The 20,140-nt window shown below is 40.2% G+C and overlaps 1 protein-coding gene across 3 annotated transcripts in view; it reads right to left on the bottom strand.

The window, feature by feature from the left end:
• The window catches only part of FAM120C (family with sequence similarity 120 member C), a 123,032-nt gene that overhangs the window by 64,691 nt on the left and 38,201 nt on the right, over positions 1-20,140 (bottom strand). For all 3 annotated transcript variants that reach the window (XM_086388566.1, XM_086388569.1, XM_086388568.1), the window contains exons 2-4: positions 11,017-11,263; positions 9,400-9,482; positions 4,497-4,625 (exon numbers count right to left, since the gene is read on the bottom strand). In XM_086388566.1, the coding sequence (XP_086244692.1) occupies positions 4,497-4,625; positions 9,400-9,482; positions 11,017-11,263 (459 nt within the window). The remainder of the gene's footprint in view (positions 1-4,496; positions 4,626-9,399; positions 9,483-11,016; positions 11,264-20,140) is intronic.

The raw sequence follows: 20,140 nt of genomic DNA, 5'->3' as shown, positions 1-20,140 counted from the left end.
AATAGGAAAAGGAGTACATCAAGGCTGTATATTGTCACCCTGCTTGTTTAATTTATATGCAGAGTACATCATGAGAAACGCTGGGCTGGAAGAAGCACAAGCTGGAATCAAGATTGCCGGGAGAAAGATGAATAACCTCAGATATGCAGATGACACCACCGTTATGGCAGAAAGTGAAGAGGAACTAAAAAGCCTCTTGATGAAAGTGAAAGAGGAGAGTGAAAAGTTGGCTTAAAGCTCAACATTCAGAAAACAAAGATCATGGCATCTGGTCGCATCACTTCATGGGAAATAGATGGGGAAACAGTGGAAACAGTGTCAGACTTTATTTTTCTGAGCTCGAAAATCACTGCAGATGGTGATTGCAGCCATGAAATTAAAAGACGCTTACTCCTTGGAAGGAAAGTTAAGACCAACCTAGATAGCATATTGAAATGCAGAGACATTACTTTGCCAGCAAAGGTCCGTCTAGTCAAGGCTATGGTTTTTCCAGTAGTCATGTATGGATGTGAGAGTTGGACTGTGAAGAAAGCTGACCGGCAAAGAATTGATGCTTTTGAACTGTGGTTTTGGAGAAGTCTGTTGAGCGTCCCTTGGACTGCAAGGAGATCTAACCAGTCTATTCTAAAGGTGATCAGTCCTCTGTGTTCTTTGGAAGGACTGATGCTGAGGCTGAAACTCCAATACTTTGGCCACCTGATGTGGAAAACGAAATCATTTGAAAAGACCCTGATGCTGGGAAAGATGAAGAGCAGGAGGAGAAGGGGACAACAGAGGATGGGATGGCTGGATGGCATCACCCACTCGATGGACATGAGTTTGAGTAAACTCTGGGAGTTGGTGATGGACAGGGAGGCCTGGTGTGCTGCGATTCATGGGGTCGCAAAGAGTCAGACACGACTGAACAACTAAACTGAACTGAACTGATACCTGAATGGTCTAGTGGTTTTCTGAATTTGGCAATAAGGAATTCATGATCTGAGCCACAGTCTGTTCCCAGTCTTATTTCTGCTGACTGTATAGAGCTTCTCCTTCTTTGGCTGCAAAGAATATAATCAGTCTGATTTCGATATTGACCATCTGGTGATATTCACATGCAGAGTCTTCTCTTGTGTTGTTGGAAGAGGGTGTTTGATATGACCAGCACATTCTCTTGGCCAAACTCTGTTAGCCTTTGCCATGCTTCACTCTGTACTCCAAGGTCAAATTTGCCCATTATTCCAGGTATTTCTTGACTTCCTCCTTTTGCATTCCAGTCCCCTATAATGAAAAGGACATCTTTTTTGGGTGTTAGTACTAGAAGGTCTTGTAGGTCTTCATAGAACCATTCAGCTTCAGCTTCTTCAGCATTACTGGTCGAGGCACAGACTTGGATTACTGTCATATTGAATGGTTTGCCTTGAAAACGAACAGAGATCATTCTGTCGTTTTTGAGATTGCATCCAAGTACTGCATTTTGGACTCTTTTGTTGACCATGATGGCTATTCCATTTCTTCTAAGGGATTCCTGCCCACAGTAGTAGATAATATGGTTATCTGAGTTAAATTAACCCATTCCAGTCCATTTTAGTTCGCTGATTCCTAGAATGTCGACATTCACTCTTGCCATCTCCTGTTTGACCACTTCCAATTTGTCTTGTTTCATTGACCTAACATTCCAGGTTACTATGTAATATTGCTCTTTATAGCATTGGACTTTACTTCCATCACCAGTCACATCCACAACTGGGTGTTTTTGCTTTGACTCCATTTCTTCATTCTTTCTGGAATCATTTCACCACTGATCTCCAGTAGCATACTGGGCACCTACTGACCTGGGGAGTTCATCTTTCAGTGTCCTGTCTTTTTGCCTTTTCATACTGTTCATACTGTTCATGGGGTTCTCAAGGGAAGAATAAAAGAATAAAGCCCAGAGATAAATCCATGCACCTATGGACACCTTATCTTTGACAAAGGAGGTAAGAATATACAATGGGGAAAAGCGATCTCTTTAACAAGTGGTGCTGGGAAAACTGGTCAACCACTTGTAAAAGAATCCAACTAGAACACTTTCTAATACCATACACAAAAATAAACTCAAAGTGGATTAAAGATCTAAACCTAAGACCAGAAACTATAAAACTCCTAGAAGACAACATAGGCAAAACACACTCTGACATAAATCACAGCAGGATCCTCTATGACCCACCTCTCAGAATATTAGAAATAAAAGCAAAAATAGACAAATGGGACCTAATTAAAGTTAAAAGCTTTTTCACAACAAAGGAAACTATAAGCAAGGTGAAAAGACAGCTTTCAGAATGGGAGAAAATAATAGCAAACGAAGCAACTGACAAAGAATTAATCTCAAAAATATTCAAGCAGCTCCTTCAGCTCAATTCCAGAAAAATAAATGACCCAATCAAAAAATGGGCCAAAGAACTAAACAGACATTTCTCCAAAGAAGACATACAGATGGCTAACAAACACATGAAAAGATGCTCAACATCATTCATTATCAGAGAAATGCAAATCAAAACCACAATGAGGTGCCATCTCACACTGGTCAGAATGGCTGCTATCCTAAAATCTACAAACAGTAAATGCTGGAGAGGGTGTGAAGAAAAGGGAACCCTCTTAGACTGTTGGTAGGAATGCAAACTTGTACAGCCACTATGGAGAACAGTGTAGAGATTCCTTAAAAAAACTGTAAATAGAACTGCCATATGACCCAGCAATCCCACTGCTGGGTAGGCATACACACTGAGTAAACCAGAATTGAAAGAGACGCATGTACCCCAATGTTCATCGCAGCACTGTTTATAATAGCCAGGACACGGAAGCAACCTAGATGTCCATCAGCAGACGAATGGATAAGAAAGCTGCGGTACATATACACAATGGAATATTACTCAGCTGTTAAAAGGAACACATCTGAATCGGTTCTAATGAGGTGGATGAAACTGGAGCCGATTATACAGAGTGAAGTAAGTCAGAAAGAAAAACACCAATACAGTATATTAATGCATATATATAGAATTTAGAAAGATGGCAATGATGACCCTATATGCGAGACAGCAAAAGAGACACATGTATAGAACAGTCTTTTGGACACTGTGGGAGAAGGTGAAGGTGGGATGATTTGAGAGAATAGCATTGAAATATGTATATTATCATATGTGAAACAGATCACCAGTCCAGGTTTGATGCATGAGATAGGGTGCTCAGGGCTGGTGCACTGGGATGACTCAGAGGGATGGGATTGGGAGGGAGGTGGGAGGGGGGTTCAGGATGGGGAACAGATGTACACCGATGGCTGATTCATGTCAGTATATAGCAAAAACCACTACAATACTGTAAAGTAATCAGTCTCCAATTAAAATAAATAAATTTAAAAAAATGAAAAAAATAAAGTTTAAGTTAAACATACACTTACCATATGACCCAGAATTTCCATTGCTAGGTATTACAGTAGGGAAATGAAAACGTATTCATACAAAAACTTGTACAGAAATGTTTATAGAAGCTGTATTTGAACCACCAAAAATTGGAAACAACTGAAATATTCTCTAGGGGTGAAAGCATAAAGAAAATGACATAGAGTGACACAATAGATACTATGGCAATAAAAAGGAACGAATTATCTATAGATGCAACATTCAACAACTTAAAACAATCTCAAAGGCATTATTTTGCATGAAAAATGCCATTCTTAAAAGATTACACACTCTATGATTCCATTCACATACTATTCTCTAAAAGATATAAGTATGACAGAGAATAGACTGGTAGTTTCCAGGGATTAGGGATGAGTTTGGGTGTAATTATGAAGGGACAGCATGAGAAATTTCAGGGAAGGTTCAACTGTTCTGATCCTGATTGTGATATTGGCTACACAAATCTATACATGTTTTAAAAATCCATATAACCATACAAGTCAGTTTTATTGACTTTTAAATTTAAAATAGAACTGAAAAACCCAGAGGATAAGTATAAATGAAATTGTCAAAAATAAAACTAACTTATTTTCCTAACTTTTAGTTTCATTTCACAAGATAAAATCCTAGGTGAGCCCTTTTTTCACTATTAATAATGAAACACTGTTGTTTCATATGGACATACTTAAGTAGCCTTTTTCAGCACTCATTTTACTCCAATAAGCAAGACCTCCTTTATATTAAAATATACACTGAAAAAAAAGAGAGGGATATATGCCAGAGTGATAACTATGGCAAGTTGTTTCTGGGTAATGAGAGTATAAGTGACATTTTCTAAATTCTGTAGAATGAGTTCATATAACTTTAATAATCAGTAGAAAAAAGGTAAAAAAAAAAATCCTTTAAATCCAGGCCTAGTGATGTTTTCTAAAAGAAACTTTGGGGCTCTAGTCTGTAAGAAGGGAGAAGATAAGCACCTAGGAGGAGAGAAGGCAGGCAGCACAAAAATGATCAAATCTGCTGGTGCTACTTGTGAAGTAAGAAAACTGGCCATTCTTAGGAAGGTGAAGGCTAGCTTACCTGAGACTGTTTGAAAACATCCTTCCCAACCACATCCAGGTTTGAGGGGTCTTTGATGGAACTAACATACTCAGAAACAGCTTTGATTACCACATCACAGGGAGGAAGAACCAGCTGATGAGCTCTGACCTAGAAGCAGATAAGCAAAGCACATTGATGTCTAAGATGGATCATTAAGAAAAAAGGTGAGACAGGGGTGAGATACAGAATTCAAATTCAGTAAATCCACTGAGAGATAGTTATCATCTTTTCTTTAAATTAATTTCCCCCTAATTTTTAGTACAGAACACTTGGAATCAAGATTAAAAAGGATAAAGGAAGAAAAAAAAACCATATCAGCATAATCCCACACCAAAGATTACTGTTTTATTGCACTATCATAATTAATCATGATAAATTGTCATGATACATTTTAGCTGTTTCCAAACTTCTGCTATTAAAGGTAATGTATGAATCATGTTTAGATCCTGATTTGAAGTAACCACAAAAAAGCTTTTGTAAGACAAGCAGGAAAATCTAAAAATGGATTAGATATTAAGATGATATCAAGAAATTATCATTAATTTTCTTAGGAGTAATAATGGCATTGTGCCTGTGTAAGAAAATGCTCATGTTTTACAGATGCATATCAAAGAACATGAGAGTGAAATAACTTGAGGACTGGCATCTGTTTTAAAATATATGAGTAAGAGCAACAACAACAACAAAAACTCAAGCAACCATGGCCACATGTTAACAACTACTGGCTATGGAAGTTGTTACAGTGACAGCTAACTATATATTACTTTTTCTATTTTTGTGGTGCTTGAAAATTTAAAATGTTATGGTGAAATGTAGGTATGACTTGTTGTCCACCTTCCAATTATCTAATTACATGTTTTCTAGAATGATAATTGCTGAGTAAAAGGCTATCAACTTCTTAAAAGCTTTTCAGTTCAGTTTACTTCAGTAGCTCAGTCATGTCCTTGAATACCCATGTCGTGCTTTTGCGACCCCATGGACTGCAGCATGCCAGGCTTTCCTATCCATCACCAACTCCCGGAGCTTACTCAAACTCATGTCCATCAAGTCAGTGATGCCATCCAACCATTTCATCCTCTGTCGTCCACTTCTCCTCCCGCCTTCAATCTTTTCCAGCATCAGTGTCTTCAAATGAGTCAGCTCTTCACATCAGGTGGCCAAAGTATTGGAGCTTCAGGTTCACCATCAGTCCTTCCAATGAATATTCAGGACTGATTTCCTTTAGTTTGATCTCCTTTCTGTCCAAGGGACTCTCAAGAGTCTTCTCCAACACCACAGTTCAAAAGCATCAATTCTTTGGCACTCAGCTTTCTTTATGGTGCAACTCTTACATCCATACATGACTACTGGAAAAACCATAGCTTTGACTAGATGGACCTTTGTCGGCAAAGTAATGCCTCTGCTTTCTAATATGCTGTCTAGGTTTGTCATAACTTTTCTTTCAAGGAGCAAGCATCTTCTCATTTCATTGCTGCAGTCACCGTCTGCAGTGATTTTGGAGCCCAAGAAAATAGTCTGTCATGTTTCCATTGTTTCCCCATCTATTAGCCATGAAGTAATGGGACCGGATGCCATTATCTTAGTTTTTTGAATGTTGAGTTTTAAGCCAGCTTTTTCACTCTCGTCGTTCACTTTCAAAGAGGCTCTTTAGCGCCTCTTTGCTTTCTGCCATACAGGTGATGTCATCTGCATATCTGAGGTTATTGATATTTCTCCCGGCAATCTTGATTCCAGCTGTGCTTCTTTCAGCCCAGCGTTTCTCATGATGTACTCTGCATTTAAGTTAAATAAGCAGGGTGACAATATACAGACTTGATGTACTCCTTTTCCTATTTGGAACCAGTCTGTTGTTCCATGTCCAGTTCTAACTGTTGCTTCCTGACCTGCATACAGGTTTCTCAAGAGGCAGGTCATGTGGTCTGGTATTCCCATCTCTTTCAGAATTTTCCACAGTTTATTGTGATCCACACAGTCAAAGGCTTTGGCATAGTCAATAAAGCAGAACTAGTTGTTTTTCTGGAACTCTCTTGCTTTTTTGATGACCCAGTGGATGTTGGCAATTTGATCAGAGCTGTACAAGAGGGCCAGACAGCATAGGGCTTTGTAGGCCATGGTAAAGATTAGGTGAGTGACATGAAGAGCCATTAGAGAATTTTAAAAAGAGAAGTGACATGATTTTAGTCAGTTTTTAAAATGACTCTGGCTGTTGTACTGGGAATAGATTTGGGGCTGGGGGTGAGAGGTATTGGGACATGAAATAGTGAAAGCAGAAGACCAATAGTTAGTAAAGTGGTATAATAATCCAGGCAAGAATGATGGCTTGCCCAAGGTAGTAGCTATGAAAATGGTGAGAAGTGGATATATTTTGAAGGAAGAACTGATAGTATTTCCTGACCAGAGGAGAGGTGGAGCATGAGTAAGAGAGAAGTCAAGGATGACGTCAAGCCTTTCAGACTGAGCAACTAGAAGGATGAAGTTGCTGTTAATGAAAATTAGGGAAGGCTGTGGAAAGGAACAGGTTTAGGGGAAAGATCAGGAGTTTCCATTTGGATGTGTTTCTTTGACATGTTTAATAGGCCATTAGATATTGGGAGCTAGAGTTCAAATGTGAGATCAAAGCTGGAGACATATATTTAGGAGTCATTAATGGACATATAGTATTTAAAGTCATGACCCCAGATGAGATCAATCACCAAGGCAGTGTGTGTGGATAGAAGAGAGAAAGGACTGAAGATAGAACTCTGGGACACTCCAAAGTTAAGTACATAAGACAAGGAAACAGCAAAGGAGATAGAAGCAGCAGCCAGTGAAGTAGGTAGGATTACAAGAGAATAGGGTCCTTAAAGCCAAGTGAATAACATGTTCTCAGAGAGTGAGCAAGTGGGTCATATACTGCTGATTAGTCAAGCAAGATGAAAACTGAGAGCTAGTCATTAGATTTATTAACATCACAGTCACTGGTTACTGTTGAAAGCAATTTCAGCACAGCAAAGTGAAGAGAGAAGAGGGAAAGGGGATAGTAAACAGCTCAAACATAGGCAACTCTCTAGAAGAGTTTGCTAAAAGGGAAGAAGAAATATGGAGCAGTAGCTTGGGTGGAGGGAGTAAAATCAAGAGCAGGTTTTATTTTTTCTGATGGATGCATGCTTATGCATCTGATGGGAAAGAGCCAATGAGAGAGGGAAAATGATGTGGGAGAAAGAGGGGAGAACTTCTGAAGTGATGTCCTTAAGTTAGCAAGGAGGCATGGATTCAGCATAAGAGCAGAAGGGCTGGCCTAAGACAGGAACAATAAGTCATCCAAGGCAGGCAGAGCATGCAGGTGAGAAGTTGAAAGGGTGGGACCTGGTGGAAGTTTTGCTCCCATTGCTTCAATTTTCTGAGTGAAATAGGAAGCCAGGTCATGAGCTGAGAATGAGCAAGGAAGGAGAATTAGAGGCTTGAGGAGAGAAGGAAAGATGTGAAATAGACATCTAGGAGAGTGAAAGGATTAGGGAAGTGTAATACCACCACCAACTTATACTACCACAAGAAGTATATGACAGCACCAGTCTCAACACAGCCTTGACAGGAGTGGGTAGACTAATCTTTCAATATTTTCTAAACTGTTAGGTTAAAAAAAAATCACACTGCTCATTTAATTTGCATCTCTGATCACTAGTGAGGTTTAACACCTAGTCATATTATTGGCCACTCTAGTTCCTCTTTTGTGAATTGTCTGCTTCTTTCCTTTGCTCATTTTTTTATTTACTAGCATATTAGTATTAATATTTTCCTTCATAGGTTTGTATGAATCCTTAAGATAATAAGGGTGTGAGATAGTAGAAAACATATATTGTTCTCTGACCGCAGTTCCTGGCATGCTGCTGCTGCTAAGTTGCTTCAGTCGTGTCCGACTCTGTGCGACCCCACAGACGGCAGCCCACCAGGCTCCCCCATCCCTGGGATTCTCCAGACAAGAACACTGGAGTGGGTTGCCATTTCCTTCTCCAATGCATGAAAGTGAAAAGTGAAAGTGAAGTTGCTCAATCGTGTCCCACTCTTAGCAACCCCATGGACTGCAGCCTACCAGGCTCCTCCATCCATGGGATTTTCCAGGCAAGAGTACTGGAGTGGGTTGCCATTGCCTTCTCCAGTTCCTGGCATAGAGCACCTAAAATCTTTGTAATATCCTAGGTGGTAAGAGCACTCCTGTGCTCAGGATCCTCCCAGACCTCATCCTATGTATCTCTTCATCTGGCTGTTCATCTGCATCCTTTATCATACCCTTTAATAAACTGATACATGTAAGTATGTATTTCCCTGAGTTCTATGAGGTGCTTTAACAAATTTATTGAACCCGAGAAGGGAGTTGTTGAAACCTCAAAACTATAGCTAGTTGGTTAGTAAGAAGCACAGGTGATAACCTGGGCTTGCACCTGCCATCTGAAAGTGTGTGAGGGGTGGGGCGGTCCTTGGAATTGAGTCCTGAACCTGTGCAATCTGACACTATTTTCAGGTAGTAGTGTTAGAATTCAGTTAAATTGTAGGATACCCAGCTGGTATCACAGAAGATTGTTTGGTGCGGGGAAAACTCACCACATGTTTAGTGACTAGAAGTGTCAAAAGTGAAGTACTCTATGTGACAGTGGTAGTAGTGTGAGAGAGAGGAACACACAGGGAAGAACGACACAGGGGGGGATAACTAGATTTTTCCCTATACAGTAGGTAGAAACTCAGTTTCTCCTTTTCAACCATAATTATAATTTCAACCATAATTATAATTTTTTTCTAAGTATTTGAAATAATTTAAGCCTAATGAAAGATTTACTCTATCAAAATTCCAATCAAAACGTGATGTCCTCTAGGCATGGATGCACAGGCAGGAAATGGGGCACATTACCTTAAGTGATGCAAGGGGATGTTCTGGTCCCAAGAGGCTCCAGTGAAAAGCAGCCAGGTCCTCATCTGGGAGAATGTGATTACCTATAAAGTATATCTGTCATTTATTGACTGTACAAATGTTTTCTTAGAATCTCCAGGCCATGAATGGACTTTGGGGAAAAAAGACAATCAAATAATTCATACATATCTATGTTCTTAATTTAACAACTACAGTATGTTTGATTATCTACTATGAATCACATACATTATATATATCATCTTTATACTAACTGTGTATGGTAATATTATCTCCATTTTTATAGATAGGAAAACAGGTTTGAGCAAGTCTCTTGACTTTACCCAAGGTGTCACATCTAATAAGTGCCCACACCAGGCTAAGAATCTAGGACTGTCTGGCTCCAAAGTACATGCTATTTTCTGTCACCTGGTTATGCTGCCTTTTATAATAATAGCCACCAACTGCTGACTGCCTACTAAGTGCTGGGCATTTTATATATCTTATTTCATTTAATCTTATCAATAACACTGTGAGGTATTATTATTCCATTTCACAGATGAGGAAACTGAAACCAGGAGGTGTAACTTCAGTGATTTGTCCAAGGCCTAATGCCAAAACTTGTGCTGACTCCACTAGATTGCTGCTGCTACTGCTGCTAAGTCGCTTCAGTCGTGTCCGACTCTGTGCGACCCCATAGACGGCGGCCCACCAGGCTCCCCCGTCCCTGGGATTCTCCAGGCAAGAACACTGGAGTGGGTTGCCATTTCCTTCTCCAATGCATGAAAGTGAAAAGTGAAAGTGAGGTCACTCAGTCGTGTCCGACTCCTAGTGACCCATGGACTGCAGCCTACCAGGCTCCTCCGTCCATGGGATTTTCCAGGCAAGAGTACTGGAGTGGGGGTGCCATTGCCTTCTCTAGACTCGACTAGATTATCCAAGCTCAAATCCTTTGGGATTATAAACAGAGGTCACACCTGAGACAAGATATTAATTTTCATGCTGTCAGTACTTGGAAAACCAAATCAAACATAATCAACAGTCTTCAGTAACTTTGAAATACATTTTTTAAAGAAAAACTGATAGATGGATATAAAGACAGATATACGATAAAGCAAGTTTAGTAAAATGTTATTGGCAGAATACAGGTGGTAGAAACAGGATTTTCAGAGCAAATTCTTGCAGCTTTGCTGTACTTTTGGGACTTTTCATAATAAAATGTTAGCACAAGAGAAACAAAAAGAAAAATATGCAGAATGATTTGTGTTTTTGATCTAAAGTTAAACAGTGGGGAAGAGATGCTAATGCTCTGAGTGGGAAACCAAAGTTGCCTAGGGCTAATAAGATATTTGGCCTAAGACAGTACTCTGCATAAAATACTTACAGAATGTAATGGAAGAAAAAGTTTTACAAGAATCAAAATAATATTCTGGAATATCCTGTATTAATAAATAATAAAACATGCTGAGTTTCTAGTAAGAAGCCCCAAAGCACAGTGTTTGGCGTGCAAATTTTCAGAAGATAAATCCAACAGTGATAACCATTGCTCTGGTTTTCATCTCTTAACACTGAAAGAGGAAACTTACATGATCATTAGAGTCTGTTCTTTGGACCACCTACCTAGCAGTGCAGCAAATATGGGAAAATTCATCCGCTTCAGGCCTAGCTGCTTGGCTACCTCCTGCATCAGAAACTGGTTGGTGGTGAGGTTCTTTCCATTCCAGCTCAGCTTCAGAGCATGGGAACTATAGTAAGATGGAATATTGTAGAGCGCATACTCGGAGTCATGGGCAAGAAGACCATGGAAGCCATTTTCCCTGAAAAAAGCCACCACTTCCAAATGGTGGTCTTCAAGGCTCTGAAAGACCTAGGAGGGAAAAAGAGAACACATCATGCAACAAAAGCTGACCTATATTTGTTTAAAAGTCAGAAAGGCTAGAAACTGAATTTTATAGTTTGTTGAAATTTAAGACTAAATATAATATAACTAAATATAAAACTAAAAAGGGCTTCCCTGGTAACTCAGCTGGTAAAGAATCTGCCTGCAATGCAGGACACACCAGTTTGATTCCTGGGTTGGACGTTTCCCTGGAGAAGGGATAGGCTACCCACTTCTGTATTTTTGGGCTTCCCCAGTGGCTCAGCTGGTAAAGAATCTACCTGCAATGCAGGAGACCTGGGTTGGATCCCTGGGTTGGGGAGATCCCCTGGAGTAGGGCATGGCAACCCACTCCAGTACTCTTGCCTGGAGAATCCCCATGGACAGACTACAAGTAGCCCTGGCGGGCTACAGTCCATGGTGTCACAAAGAGTCAGACACTACTAAGCACAGCACAACACAAGGCTGAACAAAATACTCTTAAAATAAAGAAAGCCTTTCCTAGCCTAAACTGGATTATTCCTGTAAACACAGGCAGCATTATCCATTTGTTCATTCAAATGACCAGTTTTTTGACTCCCTGCATGGAACTATGGCCTGAAGCTCTTTAAAAGAATATTGAAATTAACATGGTTTATAGTATTTAAGTTTTTACTTTAAATAATAATAGATGAGAACTTTGTTAGAAAGATAATAAAGCTATTTCATACTGCTTAGTACCTTCTATATACTGTGTGTGCTTTACATACATTATCTCATCAACAGAACAATCAAGGACAAGGCAGATATAAATGAAAAAACATACAAGTGGAAATAGACATAGAAAGGTTAAATAACATATAACTAGAGCCTGAATCTAAGTTCATCTAACTCTTTTTAAAAAATCCCTGCTCTCTTTCTTGGGAGCACCTTGGCCCACAGGGCACCTAAATGGGGCGCTTCCAACAGTTAGAAGCCAGAAACTTCACTCTATTTTAGAAATGGAAAAACTAAGGGTGTGAGAGGTTGGCTGCCCCCAAAGTTGCATAATGAGGGTGTATACACAGGTATACAAACCTAAGCTGATCTGACTCCAGAAATGCACACTTCCCATTCTACCAGGCTTCTTCCTGGAGAGCACTATTTTTAATGTAATAGAGGCAGACTGTTAAGTGCCCTTCTTGTGCACACATCTATTGCTCTACATAAAGGATACTAAAGTGATTTGCATACTGGTTCTGCCATACTAAGTTCCTTGACTGCAGAAACTTTATAATCTCTGTATTCCTGGCTCCCACATAAGATCTGATGCACCGCAGTATGAATAATAGTTACTAACAGATACTGAACATATACTATGTGCTAAGTAATGTTCCAATTGTTTTACATGTATTAATTCATTTCATACTCAAAACAATCCAATGAGGCTATAACTATTATTATTATCTCCATTTTACATCTCTAAGGTCACATAGCTGGAAGGAATAAAGCCTGGAGTTTGTCTCCAGAGCCTACAGACCTCAATAATTTTGTTGAACTCAATTGACTTAATTTTTAATTTAAGTTTTAGAGGAATGGTAGTTCTTCTGGCGGAGAAGGCAATGGCAACCCACTCCAGTGTTCTTGCCTGGAGAATCCCAGGGACGGGGGAGCCTATTGGGCTGCCGTCTATAGGGTCACACAGAGCCGGACACGATTGAAGCGACTTAGCAGCAGCAGCAGCAGTTCTTCTGGAGTCTGACAGGAGTTTCAATGCATTAAGCTTTCTCTAAGCTATGGAAAGAGGCTCTAGTTGCAGTACAGAGCCATGTCACATATTAAGTCACAGCAGAAGGAGGGACACTTGTAAGCAAATAACAAAGCAAGGTCTGTATTTATTTGATATCCAGGCAAAGGAAGCAAAAAACCTTACTTTGCGCCACAACATATTTATGTCTAGAGTTACAATTAACTCCAGATGGGTCTGGGTAGGGGTACAGTTTTGGGCTATCCCCTGGTGACAGTTTCTTCCAGCATATACCTCTCATACCAGTCACTGACTGAGCATCTATCTACATTGTACCAGGCACAGTGCTGACTGTGATACGTTCTTTCTCATCATCAAAACCTGACTATGTTGGCATTATAAGTCCTGTGGTTCTGGTAAGGAAACTGAGGCTCAGAGAAGTGATGTGGTATGTTCAGGGCTACAGAGCTGGGAAACAGGAACCCAGATAAGACTGACACCAAAGCCCATGGTCTTTCTACAACATCACATTACCTTTAGCTGGTATGTAGTTGATTATGCCACCATCCAAGTGATTTCAACCCTAGAAAGTCAAAGACTAGTGATCTTTAACAAATTTGATGGCTCTCATAAGGAATATAAATCACAATCACCTGGAAAGCATTTTCAAAATCTACAAACCTGTGCCTCACCTCAGATCTGCTGAAACAATCTCCTGAAGGTGACTGGAATGCCTATATTCCAAAATTAGCTTCCAGTAGGTTCTGATGCACACTCCTAATTAAGAACCATTGAGCTAATCTAATTACTCATTAAAAAAAAAGTTGTATTGAGGTATAACTGACATACAGAATTATTACACATTTAAAGTAAAACTGAGAGTCACTCAGTCATATCCGACTCTTTGTGACCCCATGGACTAACAGTCCATGGAATTCTCTAGGCCAGAATACTGGAGTGGGTAGCCTTTCCCTTCTGCAGGGGGTCTTCCTAACCCAGGGATTGAACCCAGGTCTCCCAAATGAGAGAGTCACTTCCTAGGCAGGTTGATAAGAAGTCTAGGGGTCCCCAAGGAGGGACGGGTCTGGAATTCTCAAGGAGGAAGAAAGAACAAACTTTTTTTCCTCTATATTCCTTAGGATTATATAACAATAATGTATCCTGCCTGAGGATAGTCTCTGGATTAAACCCTCTGGCTAATCCTGTTATCTTAAAATGTAAATTATGGGAGTAGGTCTGGTGAGGTTTTTACAGTTCAGTTCAGTTGCTCAGTCCTGTCCCACTCTTTGCAACCCCATGAATCCCAGCACAGGACAGCCAGGCCTCCCAGTCCATCACCAACTCCCAGAGTTCACTCAAACTCATGTCCATCGAGTCGGTGATGCCATCCAGCCAACTCATCCTCTGTCGTCCCCTTCTCCTCCTGCCCCCAATCCCTCCCAGCATCAGAGTCTTTTCCAATGAGTCAACACTTCGTGTGAGGTGGCCAAAGTATTGGAGTTTCAGCTTTAGCATCAGTCCTTCCAATGAACACCCAGGACTGATCTCCTTTAGGATGGACTGGTTGGATCTCCTTACAGTCCAAGGGACTCTCAAGAGTCTTCTCCAACACCACAGTTCAAAAGCATCAATTCTTCAGTGCTCAGCTTTGTTCACAGTCCAACTCTCACATCCATACATGACTACTTGGAAAACCATAGCCTTGACTAGATGGACCTTTGTCGGCAAAGTAATGTCTCTGCTTTTGAATATGCTATCTAGGTTGGTCATAGCTTTCCTTCCAAGGAGTAAGCGTCTTTTAATTTGATGGCTGCAATCACCATCTGCAGTGATTACTGCTTCCACTGTTTCTCCATCTATTTTCCATGAAGTGATGGGACTGGATGCTATGATCTTAGTTTTCTGAATGTTGAGCTTTAAGCCAACTTTTTCACTCTCCTCCTTCACCTTCATCAAGAGGCTTTTTAGTTCCTCTTCACTTTCTGCCATAAGGGTGGTGTCATCTGCATATCTGAGGTTATTGATATTTCTCCCGGCAGTCTTGAGTCCAGCTTGTGCTTCTTCCAGCCCAGCATTTCTCATGACATACTCTGCTGCTGCTGCTAAGTCGCTTCAGTCGTGTCCGACTCTGTGCGACCCCATAGACGGCAGCCGAACAGGCTTCCCCGTCCCTGGGATTCTCCAGACAAGAACACTGGAGTGGGTTGCCATTTCCTTCTCCAATGCATGAAAGTGAAAAGTGAAAGTGAAGTCGCTCAGTCGTGTCCGACTCCTAGCGACCCCATGGACTGCAGCCCACCAGGCACCTCCTTCCATGGGATTTTCTAGGCAAAAGTACTGGAGTGGGGTGCCATTGCCTTCTCCGGATGTACTCGGCATATAAGTTAAATAAGCAGGGTGACAATATACAGCCTTGACGAACTCCTTTTCCTATTTGGAACCAGTCTGTTGTTCCATGTCCAGTTCTAACTATTGCTTCCTGACCTGCATATAGGTTTCTCAAGAGGCAGGTCAGGTGGTCTGGTATTCCCATCTCTTGAAGAATTTTCCAGTTTATTGTGAGCCACACAGTCAAAGGCTTTGGAATAGTCAATAAGGCAGAAACAGATGTTTTTTCTGGAACTCTCTTGCTTTTTCCATGATCCAGCGGATGTTGGCAAGTTGATCTCTGGTTCCTCTGCCTTTTCTAAAACCAGCTTGAACATCTGGAAGTTCACGGTTCACGTATTGCTGAAGCCTGGCTTGGAGATTTTGAGCATTACTTTATTAGCATGTGAGATGAGTGCAGTTGTGCGGTAGTTTGAACATTCTTTGGGATTGCCTTTCTTTGGGATTGGAATGAAAACTGACCTTTTCCAGTCCTGTGGCCACTGCTGAGTTTTCCAAATTTGCTGGCATATTGAATGCAGCACTTTCACAGCATCATGTTTCAGGATTTGACATAGCTCAACTCGAATTCCATTACCTCCACTAGCTTTGTTCATAGTGATGCTTTCTAAGGCCCACTTGACTTCACATTCCAGGATGTCTGGTCTTTACAACCTCCAGACATTCTTTTGATTCACTGTAAAGTATATAACTCCATTGCTAACACTAGCAAGTGGGTACTCTTTCTGCCCCCTTCTGATGCCTATGTCAGAAGCTTTCTCTATCTCTTTTATACTTTAATAAAACTTTATTACGCAAATGCTCTGAGTGATCAAGCCTCGTCTCTGGCCCTGGATTGAATTCCTCTCTTCTGGAGGCCAAGAATCCCAGCATCTTTTCATGGTTCAGCAACAACTGTTTACACATTACAGGTGGATTCTTTACCATCTGAGCCACAAAGGAAGCCCAAGAATACTGGAGTGGGTAGCCTATTCCCAGATCTTCCTGACCTGGGAATTGAACAGGGGTCTCCTGCATTTCAGGCAGATTCTTTAAAAACTGAGCTATAATTAAAGTGCACATCAAAGTGATATGATATACATATGCCCAATTACTCATTTTGCTGCTTAAGCAACTAGCCCCCTAGAAAAGATAGATGACTTGACATGGTTACCTAGTTAATCTGTAGCAGAACCAAGATTAGAACAAAAGTCTCATGATGCCAGGTATAAAACTTCTTTCACTGCATATTCTGGGGTAAATAATGGAAAACAAGAGAACAATAATATCATAATTCCCCAGCACCCTGGTCCTACCAGGCTAGTTTCCTAGCTACCCTTCTCTAAGATTACTGTTTCCTTTTCTTTGCTCCCTTGGTTTCCCTGCCTAGAATACCATACTGCCTCTCTTTTCCAATGTTCCAAATACTTTCCATAGGCCCCCTCTTACATTTCTTTCCTCTTAACTCTTACAGCACTGAGACAGTTGACACCATCAAGAAGTAACTCAACAATATCATCACCTGCCAAGTTGTAAGACCACAGATTCCTTGGTACTCTCATGTGTATCCTCCACAGTCCTAACCAACACTTAGAGAGGACATAGAGCTGGGGTTGACAGAATAGCAAAGAAAGGCCTACACAGGTTGTAAAAAGGGAAAGCAGCTCTGGCAAATAATAGGGCACTATCATCTGAGTATTTGACTTCAACAATTGATGTACCAGTGTCACTGGGAAAAGTCTTCCTGGACCGCAGGTTATTTAGATATCAAGTAGCAAAGTAATATTAGGTATCAACTGAGTACCTACTATGTACCAGGCACTGTTCCAAGTACACCTCATGTCTATTAACCTTCCAATAACATCATGATGCATTATTATCTCCCTTTTACAGATGACAGAATAACAAGGCTCAGAGGTTGAAGAACTCGACCAAAGTCACACAGCTAAAAAATGAAGCTAGCCAATATGCACATGAAAAGACGTTCAACATCATTAGTTATTAGAGAAATGCCAATCAAAAAACCACAATGAGAAACCAATTAAGACATACTAACATGGCTATAGTTTTTAAAATGTAAAATAACAACAGTGTGGAGAAACGAATCCTCCATACATTGTTGGTAGAAGCATAAAATGGTGCAGTCACTTTGGACAACAGTCTGGGAGTTCCTCAAATGGCTAACATGGGGTTATTACACGATCCAATAATTGCACTCACAGATGTATATATACAAGAGAATTAGAAACATACATTCACACAAAAACTTGTACATGAGTGTTTGTAGAATTATTCACAAAAGTAAAAAATGGAAACAACCCAAATGTTCATCAACTAAAAAACAGATAAACAAAAGAGAGTATATTAATAAGAGGGAATGTTATTCAACCATAAAAAGGAATGAAATGCTGATTCATGCTACAACATGAATGCATCTTGAAAAAATTATAAAGTGAAAGCAGCCAAATACATATTTAAAAAAAAATTTATTTGGTTGCTCCAGGTCTTAGTTAATACACTTGGAATCTTTAGTTGTGGTATATGGGATCTACTTCCCTGACTGGGTATTGAATCCTGGTCCCCTACTTTTTCAGTGTAGCATCTTAGCCACTGGACCACCAGGGAAGTCCCACAAACAGACTTATTTCCAATAAATTGTCCAGTATTGGAAATATACAAAGATGGAAAGATAGTGGTTGCCAGGGACTGGAGGAACGAAAATTGGAGAATGACTGCTAGCAGATACTGGGTTTCCTTTTGGGGATGATAAAAAGAGTCCTGGAATTTGATAGTAGTAATAGTTGCACAATTCTGTGAAGTAACTAAATGACACTGAATCGTATACTTTAAAATGGTGAGTTTTATGGTGTGTAAATTATATCTCAGTTTTTTTTTTTATCTCAGTTTTTTAAAAGTGGAGTTAGGATTAAAATTTAGCTCTGCCCACAAATCCTAAGCTCACTAACGCACTTTAAAAGCTTTTGATTATGGAAAATTGCAAAATAGAAAGGTAAGGAGACTAGCATAATGAACCTTCATGACACCATTATCCAGTTTCATATATCAATGTTAAGTCATTCTTCTTTCATCTGCTTTCTTTTGTATGGCAGTTTTTAAATATAAGTTTTTACTGTGATAAGAAAAATCACACAACATAAAATTTACCATCTTAAACCATTTTATGAAGTGTATAATTCAGTGATAAATATACTCACCTTGAGACAGAGCTCTAGAACTTTTTCAACTTAAAAGTCTGAAACTTTATACCCATTAAACAACTCCCATTCCCCCTGCCTCAGCCCCTGGCAATCGCCTTTCTACTTTCTGTTTCTATGAATTTTACTACTTTTGGGGGCAAACAGTATTTGCCCTTTTGTGACTGGCTTATTTCAACTTAATGTTTTCAAGGTTCATCCATGTTGTAGCATGTAGTAAGATTTTATTCCTTTTAAGGATGAACAATATTCCATTGTATGTATATACATCTTCTTTCTTTATCAATGGACATTTAGGTTGCTTCCATTTCTTGGCTATTGTGAATAGTGCTGCTATGAACATGGGTGTGCAAATATACCTTTGAGATTCTGCTTTCAGTTCTTCTGGATAAAGACCTAGAAGTGGAATTGCTGGATCATATGGCGATTCTACTTTTAATTTTTAAAGGAAACTCTATATTGTTTTTCATAGTGGTTGCATTGTTTTAGATGCCTGTCAACAGTGCACAAGGGTTCCGATTTCTCTACAACGTCACCAACACTTATTTTCCTTTTTTAAATAGTAGTTATCTTAATGAGTATGAAGTAATAGCTCACTGTGGTTTTGATTTGCACTTTTCCAATGATTGGTGATACTGATCATCCTTTCATATGATCACTGGTCATTTTTGGTACACTTGAAAGCAAGTTTCAGATATCAAATGACCTCTAAATACTTCATTATGTACCTGTAACAGAGACTTAAAAATGACAAACATGCTATTATTTCACTGAATAAAATTAACAAGAGTTTCTTAATAATACCCTGTCTCAAGGAGTTCTCCGGTGGCCTAGTGGTTAAGATTCCAGGCTTTCACTGCCATGGCCGAGATTCAATCCCTGGTCAGGGAACTGAGTTCCCAAAAGCAGCATGGAGGGCCTAGAGGAGCTATTCCACGTTCAAGGTCAGAAGGGGCGGCGGTGAGGAGATATCCCTCGTCCAAGGTAAGGAGCAGTGGCTGCGCTTTGCTGGAGCAGCCATGAAGAGATACCTCACGCCCAAGGTAAGAGAAACCCAAATAAGACGGTAGGTATTGCAAGAGGGTATCAGAGGGCAGACACACTGAAACCATACTCACATAAAACTAGTCAATCTAATCACACTAGGACCACAGCCTTGTCTAACTCAATGAAACTAAGCCATGCCCATGGGGCCACCCAAGACGGGTGGGTCATGGTGGAGAGGTCTGACAGAATGTGGTCCACTGGAGAAGGGAATGGAAAATCATTTCAGTATTCTTGCCTTGAGAACCCCATGAACAGTATGAAAAGGCAAAATGATAGGATACTGAAAGAGGAACTCCCCAGGTCAGTAGGTGCCCAATATGCTACTGGAGATCAGTGGAGAAATAACTCCAGAAAGAATGAAGGGATGGAGCCAAAGCAAAAACAATACCAAGCTGTGGATGTGACTGGTGATAGAAGCAAGGTCCAATGCTGTAAAGAACAATATTGCATAGGAACCTGGAATGTCAGGTCCATGAATCAAGGCAAATTTGAAGTGGTCAAACAAGAGATGGCAAGAGTGAACGTCGACAT

Source organism: Bos grunniens, chromosome X, assembly GCF_055505025.1.
Source record: "Bos grunniens cultivar Pamir isolate PY7600 chromosome X, Bosgru_T2T1.0, whole genome shotgun sequence".
Classification (NCBI taxonomy): domain Eukaryota; kingdom Metazoa; phylum Chordata; class Mammalia; order Artiodactyla; family Bovidae; genus Bos; species Bos grunniens.
Note: the sequence above shows the minus strand (reverse complement) of the source record. Positions and strands in the feature narration are given on the sequence as shown.